At 38.4% G+C, this 12,940-nt stretch overlaps 1 protein-coding gene across 1 annotated transcript in view; it reads right to left on the reverse strand.

The window, feature by feature from the left end:
- LOC115211704 (AP-5 complex subunit zeta-1) overlaps positions 1–12,940 on the reverse strand; it is a 57,348-nt gene that overhangs the window by 1,880 nt on the left and 42,528 nt on the right. Inside the window, exons 10-18 of the mRNA XM_029780355.2 lie at positions 11,166–11,344; positions 10,876–10,959; positions 10,212–10,402; positions 7,267–7,353; positions 5,141–5,263; positions 3,903–4,032; positions 2,777–2,962; positions 1,780–1,934; positions 690–737 (exon numbers count right to left, since the gene is read on the reverse strand). Of these exons, the coding sequence (XP_029636215.1) occupies positions 690–737; positions 1,780–1,934; positions 2,777–2,962; positions 3,903–4,032; positions 5,141–5,263; positions 7,267–7,353; positions 10,212–10,402; positions 10,876–10,959; positions 11,166–11,344 (1,183 nt within the window). The remainder of the gene's footprint in view (positions 1–689; positions 738–1,779; positions 1,935–2,776; positions 2,963–3,902; positions 4,033–5,140; positions 5,264–7,266; positions 7,354–10,211; positions 10,403–10,875; positions 10,960–11,165; positions 11,345–12,940) is intronic.

Consider the following 12,940-nt stretch of genomic DNA (forward strand, 5'->3'; position numbering starts at 1 on the left):
CGATGACGGGATTGTTTATTTTTAGAACGATATTGTAGGGTAGATGTAAGAGGCTAGATCTGGCTGGCTTGAACATAACAAAGGTAAAATATTTGGGCTGGATATGGTTGGTTTCAATGTAAAAGGGTCAAAGCTATGAAAATTACTGTCTTAAGTCCTAAGACTCATAAGGCTGGTTGCTTGGTTTCTATGGTGTATAAACGACCTAGATAATAACATTTCCTCTGAAGAGGAGACCACTCCATCGTAGGATCACTCATTTTTGCCAGCTGAATGATCTGGAGCGACATGAAATGAAGTGTTTTGCTCAAGAATACAATGCACCATCCAGTCCAGCGATTAAAACCACTGTCTTACAATCATGAGTCCAACATGCTAACCATTGGGCCAAGCACTTTCACAGTTAAATTTATGGTAGCACTGGAAACATACATTTGATGAAAAAAGAATCCCAGAAATAAAAGGGTTACTGGGCAAAAAAGGTACAGCTAGGAAGTCAATGGCTAGAGCAATAAAATAAGGTGTTGGAGAAAGATGTGATTAGTTCATGATGAGCTGTGTATATTTCTAGACTCACTAGCCAAACCCTTGCAAAAGATATATTTGCCTGCAACCTAACCTTTACTAAGCTTTACTCTTGTGCAATGTAGGTATGATAGTTTTAATATGAAGACTAAAGTAAAGCTTACCTGCCATTTTGAATCTCAGAGGATGGGTTCAATATCACAGAGGCAAAACTGTGGAGGAGAGATAAATTATATAAGTAAATATTACTATGTTGATCTCAGTTGTACTGGAAGGGAGAGAGAGAGAGAATCAAGATGGAACATGAGAAAGTAGGTAGGTATGTGTGTGGGTACATAGAAGACTAAAGATATATGTGAGTGGAAATATGATTATTGATATTTAAAGCTGTGTCACCGAAGGAAGGTAAAAATGAATGGAACAATGGTGGATATTAATAAACAGATAGAGAGGTAGGTAGGAGCAGAGACAGACAAGTAAGTAGAGGGCTCAGACAGGTAGGTACATAGAGGCTCAACAAAACAACAAGGATATTGAGACCCAGACAGATAGAGAGGCAGAGACTCAGAGAGATAAGTAGATAGATAGCTCAAACAGAGAGGTATGTATGTAGAGGCACAGACAGACATGTGGGTAGAGACTCAGACAAATGGGTAAGTAGAGATTCAGACAGCCAGGTAGGGAGGTAGAAATAAACAAATACATACAAACAGGCAGAGAGAGAGAGAGAGAGAGAGAGAGAGAAAGTGTGAGGGTAGAAAGAGACAATAAATAGACATATATATATATATATATATATCAATAATAACAAAGGGTAAAATTAATTAATTAAGAAGTAATCAATAATTTCACCAAGTAGAATTCAGCATGAAAAAAGGACCATTTCATGGTAAACTTAAGTAATACTAAATAATTAGGGTTCAGCAAAGATTTGCTTTACCACATACCGAAGTTTAGAAATAGCAGCCAAAAAACGTTAGCTATTTCTTTTACTTTAAAAAGGGACTCCCAGAAAAACCAAAATACTTGAAAACAATCCACACAGGCAGAGAGGAAGAAGTAACGTTTTTTGGCTGCTATTTCTAAACTTCGGTATGTGGTAAAGCAAATCTTTGCTGAACCCTAAATATTTAGTATATATATATATATATATATAGAGAGAGAGAGAGAGAGAGAGAGACACACACAAAGAGATAGATATAGACAGAGTAGCAAACAGAATGTAGAGAGATGAAAAAAAAATTAGAGACTTACTTTGTAAAGCTGAATAAGTTAATATATTCCTGTGCAGTACTCAACAGTGAATTACGTGTATCTCTAGGTAGGTTATTAGGAGTACACAGTTGGCTGTACACCTTACCTAGACAAAGAACAGCACGAGGGATGAGGTCTTGACACCGAGAAGCCAGCTGGGAAGCAAAAGAAAATAGAAAGAGTAAAAAATGAGAGTTAGTAAGATAGTATATATATATATGACAGGCTTCTTTCAGTTTCTGTCTACCATTCACAAGACTTTGGTTGGTCTGAGGCTGCAGTGGAAGGCACTTGCCCAAGGTGCCACGCAGTGGGACTGAACCTGGAACAATGTTGTTGGGAAGCAAGCTTCTTACCACACAGCCACGTCTGTGCCTATACTATATATTTTTACATATTTACGTTCTTGATTCTATTTAGCCTAGAGGAAAGTAAGGATTTATCAAAAATTTAAATTTACAGCAGGCATAGCTGTGTGGTAAGAAGATTGTTTTCCAACCTTATGGTTTTGGACAGCATAGCAATTTGAGCAAGTGTCTTTTACTATAGTCCCAGGTTGACCAAAGCCTTCTGTGTGGATGTGGTTTTAAGGAAACTGAAGACGTCTGTTGTGTATGTGTATATATACATGAGTGTATGTATGTGTGTGTGTGTGTGTATGTATTTGACCACAACACCACTTGACAACCAGTGTTGGTTTGTAAAAGAATAAGTTCTTGGCTTAAAGTGTTGAAAGACAGGCTTCTTTCAGTTTCCATGTTACCAAATCCATTCACAAAGTATTGGCTGGCCTGAGTTTTAGTAGAAGACTCTTGCCCAAGGTGCCACACAGCAGTAGGACTGAACCTGGAACCATGTCGTGGTTGGGAAGCAAACTTCTTACGACACAGCCATGCCTGGTGCCTGAAGTAAATAGTTTTGACACAGTCTTGAGAAAAGCAGAGAGTAAGGAAAAGGAAAGAAAGAAGAAGGGAAAGAAAGAAAGAAACAAACAAACCTTTGCTGTGGCTGACATAAGAATGGACATGAGGCGTGGTGGGAATTCTTCATCTGTGGTTAATGTCAATGTGGTACTGGACCACTCATACATCAGTGTCTCTAGAACTTCATAGTACTTTGATATGATTTTAGCAGAACAGTTGTTATCCAGACTACAGCTGCAGAACTCTCCAACACTCCAAACCTGACCAATAATTCAAGAATATTCTGATAACAAAAATGGCAACAGCAATAACAGTAGAGGCAATGGTGGTGGCAACAATTATTTCAAGAATGACAATAACAGTGGTTGAGTTTCACATAGGAGTGGTTGTGTGATAAGTAGCTTGTTTACCAACCACATGGTTCCGGGTTCAATCCCAAAGCGTAGCACTTTGGGCAACTGTCTTCTACTATAGCCTCGGGTCGACCAAAGCCTTGTGAGTGGATTTGGCAGACGGAAACTGAAAGAAGCCCGTCATATATATGTGTGTGTGTGTGTGTGTGTGTGTGTGTGTGTGTGTGTGTGTGTTTGTGTGTCTGTGTTTGTCCCTCCAACATCACTTGACAACCAATGCTGGTGTGTTTATGTCACCGTAACTTAGCAGTTCGGCAAAAGATACTGATAGAATAAGTACTAGGCTTACAAAGAATAAGTCCTGGGGTCGATTTGCTCGACTAAAGGCGGTGCTCCAGCATGGCCACAGTCAAATGACTGAAACAAGTAAAAGAGTATATACACACATACGCTACAACATTGTTATATTAGATCAAAAGCACATGGCTCAGTGGTTAGAGTATTTAGCTGATGGTTATAAGGTTGTGAGTTCGATTCCTGGCAACGAGCTGTGTCCTTGAGCAAGACACTTTTTGTCATGTTGTTCCAGTTCACACAGTTGACAAAAATGAGTTGTATCTGTATTTGAAAGGACAAACCTTGTTACACCCTGTGTCATGATGAATCTCCCTGAGAACTACATTAAGGGTATATATGTTTGTTAATTTCATGTGCAGGCTGTTCTGTTGATTGGATCAAGTGGAACCCTTGTTGTAACAGATTGAGTGCCAATATAGTATGGTAAGATTATATGTTTGTGTGTGTGTCTGTGTGTCCATATGTGTCGATTACAATAAAGTTGTTTTACCAGATGCATAAAGAATCTGTCATCCTTCATATTGTGTGTATTGATGAGGTAATCAATAATTTCTCCTCTCTGCTTGATCACGATATAAGGATAAAGTTTTAGCAGCTTCACTATGTAGTCAGCAAACAATCTGAAATACAACAATAGATAATTTAGGTGTAGCCAGTGGTCAAACATTCTTATGTCTTGTGATTTAACACTTTCACATCATGACTAAACACGCATACATCTAGTGGCTAAATGCCCAGATACCAAGTAATCACACACACACACTGAGGATATTTAAAAGACTGCAAGTGAGAGATGAGAACCGGTCAATAATAACCAGTGAACCAAGACAGTTATTGGCAAAATTGATTTCTCCAGAACATGATTCTAGATAAAAAATGCTGACAAACATGAATTTAACATATTTCTGCAAACACAAACTTAATCGTAGGAAGATACCATAACTATAATAACTTTTCTACTAACTCTGCCTTCAATCTTTCTGTCTTTTATCAGCTCTGCTCTAGCCCCTTTCAGTAACCTTCCTGCCTGATCCTTTCTGTATTTCTTCCATCTTTTCTTCGAGTCCCTTTCAACCAGCTTTTTTATCCATCCTCAGCTGGCACCACATCCTCCAGCAGTCATTTCTGCACCCCACCATAACACCTGTTTCAATTATCTGCCACCAAACTTTTCAGCAGTTCTCACCCACCTACATCCACCAGCCCAGCCTGCTCTCTTTTCCTCCAGTACTTTTTAGCAGCCCTGCCTCCAGTTCCTGCACTCAACTCTACTTGCAGGCTTTATCCCCATTGCTTTCTAGGAGCCCAGCCTCCAGCTTCTGCACTCAGTCATACCTTCAGCTGTTCCCTGCAGTAATTTCCACCAGTTTATACCTCCAGCTTCTGCGTTCAGTTGGAACTCCAGCATTTGCCTCTAGTACTTTTCACCAGCCCATGTCTCCAGATTTAACACTTAGCCCTACCTCCAGTTTTTTCTCTACTACTTTCTATCAGTTCATGCCTCCAGCTTCTGCACTCAGCTCTACCTTCAGCTGTTTCCTCCAATAATTTTCAAGCAGTCCTGCCTCTAGCCCTTCCAACCAGCCCTGCTGCCAGTTCTTTTCCTCTCATGCTTACTCCCAATCTTATCTCCAGCTTTTACCTTGGCTCCAGACTTTTTCCTCAGGCTTCTCATTCTCAAAACAAAGAACATTAAAAACAGAAACGTAAGCAATGAAGTTTTCTTACTTCCTGACATTTCTCTTGTATCCAGGAACATCGTAGAGCAATGAGACCCTCTCTAAAAGGACTGATACCAAACAGGATGTAAACTCCTCGCTGCCATCTTCCAGAATCACAGAAAAATACACACTGTAATAGAAAAAGAAAACTGGGTGTTATGAGAATGGTGGTGATGGTGGTAGTGGTCGTGGTGATGATGATAGTATTGATACTGGTGGTGATGGTGAGAATGATGGGGTGGTGATATGTAGTTGATACATAAAAGTGTGCTGTTACTACATAATCAAAGACATTCCAGTCATGATTCTCTCCATGACTTTTTTTCCCAGTGTATCTCCAATTGAGCCATCTGTATTTGTGATAGAAGGGTGTGATTTAAGGGAGATTTAGCTGCTCTTGGTGTATGAAGGTAGTCATGGTTACAGTGCTGAAAATTACTGTTGTTTTGGAGGTGGTGGTGAAGTAGTGGTAATGTACAGTGATAGTGGTGGCAGTGTTGATGTATGGTGATGGTGGTCATGAGCAGAGATGGGTGCAGTAGTGTTGTTATATGGAAATAACAAAGGCAGTGCTGATATTAATAGTAAAAATTATCATAATCAATACAAAAACAATAAATATAAAGCATTAGTGTATGTATGTATGTATATATATCTATGTATATCTCATCATCATCATTTAATATCTGTTTTCCATGCTGGTATGGGTTGGATGGCTTGGCAGGAACTGGCAAGACCAGGGGCTGCACCAGGTTCCATAGTCTGTTTTGGTTTGGTTTCTATGGCTGGATGCCCTTCCTAATGCTAACTACTTTACAGGGTGTACTGGGTGCTTTTTACGTGGCATCATCACCAGTGCTTTTTATGTGGCACCAGAACCTGTGCTTTTTATGTGGTACCAGCACTAGTGCTTTTTTACATGGCAATAGCACCAGTATTTTTTATGCGATGCTAGCATCCACACTAATGCTTTTTGAGTGGCACCTTGGTTTTAGGATCTCAATTCTGTTGTGGTGGGCGAGTCTTCTTGAGTACAGCAATGTCTCAATATATATGTTAGTTTGACAGATTCATTAAGAATCAAGACACATCAATATGTAAGATGCGACCAACTGGCTAGATAGAACCACAGAGAGCAGACAGTGAAATAATCCATCATCATCAATCAGTGTCAATTATACTGACTGGATACTGCTTTTAGGTAATTTTCAATTCCAATTATCTACCAATGATCCAATTCCTCGATGAATGCTGCTCCAAGAATTCACCAAGGAATTGGATTGTTGATAAACGTGTATGTGTGTGTATGTATGTGTATGTATATGCACATATTATAATCATCATTGTTTTACGCATCCACTTATCCATGCTTGTATGGGTCAGATTGTCTTTATTGAGGCAAGTTTCCTATGTCTGGATGCCCTTCCTGTCACCAACCCTTACCTGTTTCCAAGCAAGGTAATATTTCCCTATAGCCAGACAAATTTTTTGCAGAGTATTGGAAATAAATACCACTGCTTGTATGACAGTGAGAGCCATCTGCAACTATTATGTGATGTCAAGACAAGGAGACACAAACACACACACACACACACACACAACGGGCTTCCATACAGTTTTCGTCTCACAAGTCCATTTACTAGGCTTTGGTTAGCTTGGGTCAATAGCAGAAGACACTTGCCCAAGGTACCATACAGTAGGATTGAACCTGAAACTATGTGGTTGGGAAGAAAATTTCTTAACCACATAGCCAAGCCTGATATACAAATATAATATATTCATCATCATCGTTTAATGTCTGTTTTCCATGCTAGCATGGGTTGGACGGTTCGACCAGGGTCTGGGAAGCCAGGAGGCTGCACCAGGCTCCAGTCTGATCTGGCAGTGTTTCTACAGCTGGATGCCCTTCCTAATGCCAACCATTCCGTGGTTATTATATAAATATTATATAAATATAATACACTCTGTAATAAGGCATATATGTACTCCACAGGAGGTATCATAATTAGTCTAAGTGTATGTATGTGAGTGTGCACAAGTGTATACAATTACATAAATGTAGCTAATCATGCAGTGGCAGGGACAGTAGACTGTTGTTATGAAACATTGAGTTAGTAAATGAGATATGCTCACCCTAATAATTTAGGTAAAACCTCAGCACAGTTAATCACACGTGGGTGGTCCCTCATGTCATGTAAGACCTCGTACAGCTCATCAAGTCTGATAAAATACAAGAGGTAAAAAAAACTGGTAACAGCAGCATATAATAGTCACTCATGTAAACGATGAAAACAGAATTATGAAACTACAGACACACACAAGTAATCATATCTTTGGCCAAGTTGACATACAAGGTGTGGTGAATAAATTGTTGTCTAAATTATGCAAAAATGAAAATAACACTCTGTTGTGTCTAAGAAGGGTCATTCTCTTTTAGTGCCTTATAATTTAACACACACACTGGTAAAGTTTCCACTCATTTACTTACTTAGTCTTCTAAAATTTTTGTTGCGTTTTGCAACCTTTTCAATAGTTGTTGACTGTCCATTATCCAAGCTGCATTCTTTTTGTTTGTTTGTGTGTAAGCATATGGGTCAGTGTGTGAGCGCATGACGACCTGATAGGACAAAATACTTAAGCAATCTTTAGCAGAACAGTCCACAACTCTTCTATTTTACAGTAGGTATGTAGATGACATTGATAGCCTAGTTAAGACCAACTCCAGTAATGGTAATGTAGAAACTGAGAGGAACATAATGGAGAGCATCCAACAAGTAGCTAATTTCATCCACCAAAGTATCAAGGTAACTATAAATTACCCCACAAGGTACCCCAACAATAGACTCCCCATCCTTGATACTGAACTTTGGTTAGAGACTGTGAACAGAGTGCAGCTCCTCCACTCCTATTACATGAAACCCATAACTTCAAAATATGTTGTTCACAAGAACTCAGCTTTGTCACACAACATGAAAATTAATATACTGATAGCAGACTTGGTAAGGATAATGAACAATGTGTCCCCACTAAGCAAACCCTATGAAATGAAGAAATATGTACAGAACTTCATGCACCGCATGCAATTCTCTAGATATGATCAGAAAGATAGGATTCGAGTATATAGGGGTGCTAGAAAGAAGTTAGATAACATATGTAATGAAACCAGTGGTACCTGCCCTAAATATAGAAACAACGACTGGAATATGATATACAAAGAGCTTGTGACAAAGCAAACAGGGTGAACACGTATAAAACTGACAAATATCAAGGAGTGATGTTTGTAGAGGCCACAGCCCATGGAGAACTAGCCTGTAGATTTAGAAAAGCTCTGAAGGAGACCAAACTCAACATTAAGTTTGTTGAAAAGCCAGAGAACTTCATCAAATCACAACTATGTAGAATGAACCCCTTTGAGAATACCATATGCACCAATGATAACTGCATCGTATGTAGGATTAGCCCTGGCATTAACTGTAGAACTAGAAATGTAGTCTACAGCATAAGATGCATAGAAGGTGCTTGTAAAGACATAAACATGACATACATAGGGGAGACATCTAGGTGCATTACAGAAAAACTAAATGACCATTTGAGACAATATGATGACAAAAAACAGTCCTCTACACTCTACCAACATGCCAAGACCCAACGTGGAAACAGCCTGGGTCAACTTGATATCCACATTTCATCCAAGCACCCAAAGGACCCAACACTCAGACAAATACAAGAGTATGTCCTCATAAATGAAACATCTCCAGTACTAATTAGGAAATTCATAATGGTAATCATATCCCCATACACAAAGTTTACATTTATATACATGTAGAATAGTTAGTATTTTTCCATGTGGCACTGATAAATTGTCTTACCGATGTAGAAACAACACAGTATCTTCTCATGTGGAAAGTACATGCTGTACCTTCCCATGTGGCAACCACACACTTTTCCTTTGTAACCCAGGTCACATTACTGATTCAGATACAAATGCTATGTTTGGAAATCCAAAAATAATGTGCTTTACACTCTTAATATGGGATGTGGAGCACAGCTTCTAACTTGAATGGGCTACCATATTTTGAAAGCACAACATATCAATGAGAAAGTATGCAATTGAGACAGTATCCCAACCAAGCAGTGAACTATACCAAACACAAGTATGGCAGACAGTAAGTTATTGCAAAGTTTGAGTCAACAATTAAAGTCAACAACCTTAACTACCTCATCTACTAAGTTTCAATAATACTTTCCAGTTAATTCACAGGATAGTTAGAGCAGTGATTCCTGACATAGGGCATGCACCCCACCAGTGGGGCCTGAGAGCCCAAATATTTTTCTTTTTTTTTTAAGTGAGACATGGAATTATGAAAATCTTTTTTACCCAGCAAACATACTACATCCTATACTCAGCCTAACCAAACCACTCCCTCCAGCCAAGCATACTGTGTGAAGACTGTTAGCTACAATATAGTGCTATTCTAATACCCTAGTGTGGATATGACTTTAATGAAAGTATATAATTATTAGAAGTCAATAAATTATTAATCCTTTTGCATATGCCACTGGTGGGGCATACATTTTTCTGGAAAGTTATAGTGGGGCCTGGGAGAAAACAGGTTGGGAAACACTGGGTTAGAGTATCAGAAATAATACCTTGTTATATTTAGATTACATTTTGAGTTCAAATTCTATTAAGATCAACTTCCAGAGTATATAAAATAAAGCACCAGTTACGTAACAGATTGATAATATACCTTTCTGCTATAGGCACAAAGCATGAAATTTTCGTGGGAGGGAGCTAGTTGATTATATTGAATCCCAGTGTTTAACAGGTACTTATTTCATCAACCCTAAAAGGTTCAAAGATAAAGTCAACCTTGATGAAGTTTGAACTCAGGACATACAGACAGACGAAATGCTGCTAAGCATTTTGTCTGGCATACTAGCGATTCTGGCAGCTTGTGATTATAGATCCCCACCAAATTCAAGGTCTTATACCCATGTTAGAGGTCAAAATTGCCAATGGTTAGTCATCATCGAAAAGGATCCTAGTCTTGACAGGCAGTTGAATTTTTATTTACCTGTTGATTGTGTCCCCATGGCCACTGTCTGGACTCATGATGAAATTAAATAATGGGTTGTATGCAGATTTCTGTAAGGCCTGGACAGAAGAAGAATCGGGTTCAATGCTGTTTACATCACCCTTCTTCAATTTCTCACTTGCTTCAAGAAGTGCTGTCAAACATGGAAGCTCTAAAAGACGGTGGAATACCTGGAAACAGACATCAGGATGTAATAAGAACATATAAGAGTAAACAGATTGGGAAAATATATTCATGTTGTACATTCTACACCAGGCAAATATTATATATATCTTCTGAGTCTAGCTTAATAGAATATAAAACCATTAACATGCAAAACTGCAGAAACAGCTTGTTTTATTTTTAATTAAAGCATTTTTTTGCCATCAATTATATATATACTTTTTTTTTGCCATGAATTGTAATGAAAACATTGCTGGAGGTTGAATGAGGGAAACTGTGGCTTTAGGGGAAATATGAAATGAAGCCATTATTCAAATCTGGCTTATGATACCATTTTGATGATTTCTTTATCTAACTTTGGTATGAAAATAACAAAATTCAGTATAAAAAATAGAACAAATATCCCCAATTTTACAGTATCCTCAACCACATTACCATTTTATATAAAACAAATAAACAAACAAACAAAAGTGAGTTATACCTCAAGTGCTGTACTCTGAGTAATCATGGCAGGTAAAAGGTCTTCAAATTCTTTGACAAATGTTGGAGGATTCCAAGCAAGGATCTGCAGTGAGAAATTTACTCAGTTAATACATTACAGTCCAGTGTGGTATAGAATAGTCAACACATGGTATATTACAGTCACCTAGAGGTAGGTGGGTGGATTGGTGGATGGTTGGTAGTGATGTTGAGGATGGTAGAGGAAGAGGTGAAATTCATAGGAGTGAAAAGTGTTAGTAGTAGTAGAAGTAGTAGTAGTAGTAACAGTACCTTAAAAATATTGGGGAAGTACTTTGAGAGGATGTTTGTCTTATAACACAGTGTTTCAAGGTTGTCTCGTAAAAACATAACAGTGTCGAACACAAAATGACACTGGTTGTATTTCTGGCTGAGGAGTTGTCCAAAGAACAAGTCATATGCAGACTGAGGATCATGCACCATGGTGCTACCTGCAAAAACAAAACAAAACAAAACAACAACAACATAAGTCAACATCATCTATCATGTGTTTTGTTTCTATGTTAAATTCTCAAAGCATCTTCAGAGTATAATCCGCATATTTTTCCCCAAAATTTAAAGGCCAAAATCCCTAGTGCGTACTATATACAAGGTTAAAAATGAAAAATATTTTCTAAGCAATGTCCGAGACTCTATTTGCTGTCCGGCAATGTTTATTCAGACACATTTTGTGATGTCAGGCGTGAAAATACCTTAAGCTAAGCCAGAAAGCAATGAAGTCATAAAAGAATCATCCATAATTTGCAGTAAGTAACATATATTAAACATTATTACTGTTATTTCTTTATTTTCTGCAAACAAAATGCACAAAAATGCTACACGTTTGCATTATGTTATATATACAATAATAATAAAGGACGTTACCGTATACATTTTTACAAACCAAGGACGTTATATAGACCTCCTTGACTCAAGTTAGAGAAAGGTTGCGTATTATACACAAGGTTTAGGCTTTTCAGAGGTACAGCCCCCTAAAAATCCCCTGCGTATTATACTCAAGGGTGGACTATACTTGAGGATTTATGGTACCTTTATTCCTAACACATAAGCATATTACTAGGAGAGGGTTTAAACTCAGAACACTAACATCTGACTGGAAAGGTATGTGAAGACAGTAAAGACAATGAATGAATGACCTAAACAAAAGTCTTTCTCTCTCTCTCTTTCTCTCTTTCATTCTTCCTCCTCCTCCTTCATCATTGAGAGAAGCAGACTTGAAAGTCCTCACATTCTTTCGTGTCAGTTCTAGAACTTGACTGATACTTCATTTTATCAACCTCAGAAGGATGAAAAGACAAAGATGACTTCAGAACACAGAATCAGAAGAGATACTGCAAAGGCATATTGTAAATCGCTCTAACAATTCTGTCACCCCACCATCTTGATGATAAACCAAAAGGTCTAGACTGTCTCCAATGACTCTGTGAGCTATGCCGACAGAATGTAAGCCACTGCTAGAGCCTTCTATAATGGATATGTCAAAGGATAGAGCCTTAACTAATATGAATGAACTCTTCCCAAAGGTAAAAGTAGGTTTGCATAGGGCTAACACCCCTGTAGAGGCACATGGCTTTTTGGTTAGGGTGTTGGACTTATAATTGTGGTTTCGATTCCTGGACTGGGTATCATGTTGTGTTTTTGAGCAAAACACTTCATTAAACATTGCTCCAGTCCACTCAACTGACAAAAATGAGTATCCCTGCGATGAACCAGCATCCCATCCAGGTGGGTTATATATATATGCTATGAAACTGGGAAACCAGCCCTAATGAGTTGGTATGACTCAAGAAGGTAACTTTACCTTACTTAACACTCCTATATATATATAAAAAAAAGCAAAGGTACAGATGCATAGATGACAATTCAAAACCAACAAGATTTGGAAGAACAAAGCCTTCCCTCAAGGACACAGTGCAGCCAGGTCCAAAAGGAAACTGCAAAGCAGGGGTCCAACTGGATTGATGCGGAACAGGCAGCCCATAGTTGAGAGCAGTAGAGAAAAGTTATTGATGACTGATGCTCCATAG

Source organism: Octopus sinensis, linkage group LG5, assembly GCF_006345805.1.
Source record: "Octopus sinensis linkage group LG5, ASM634580v1, whole genome shotgun sequence".
Classification (NCBI taxonomy): domain Eukaryota; kingdom Metazoa; phylum Mollusca; class Cephalopoda; order Octopoda; family Octopodidae; genus Octopus; species Octopus sinensis.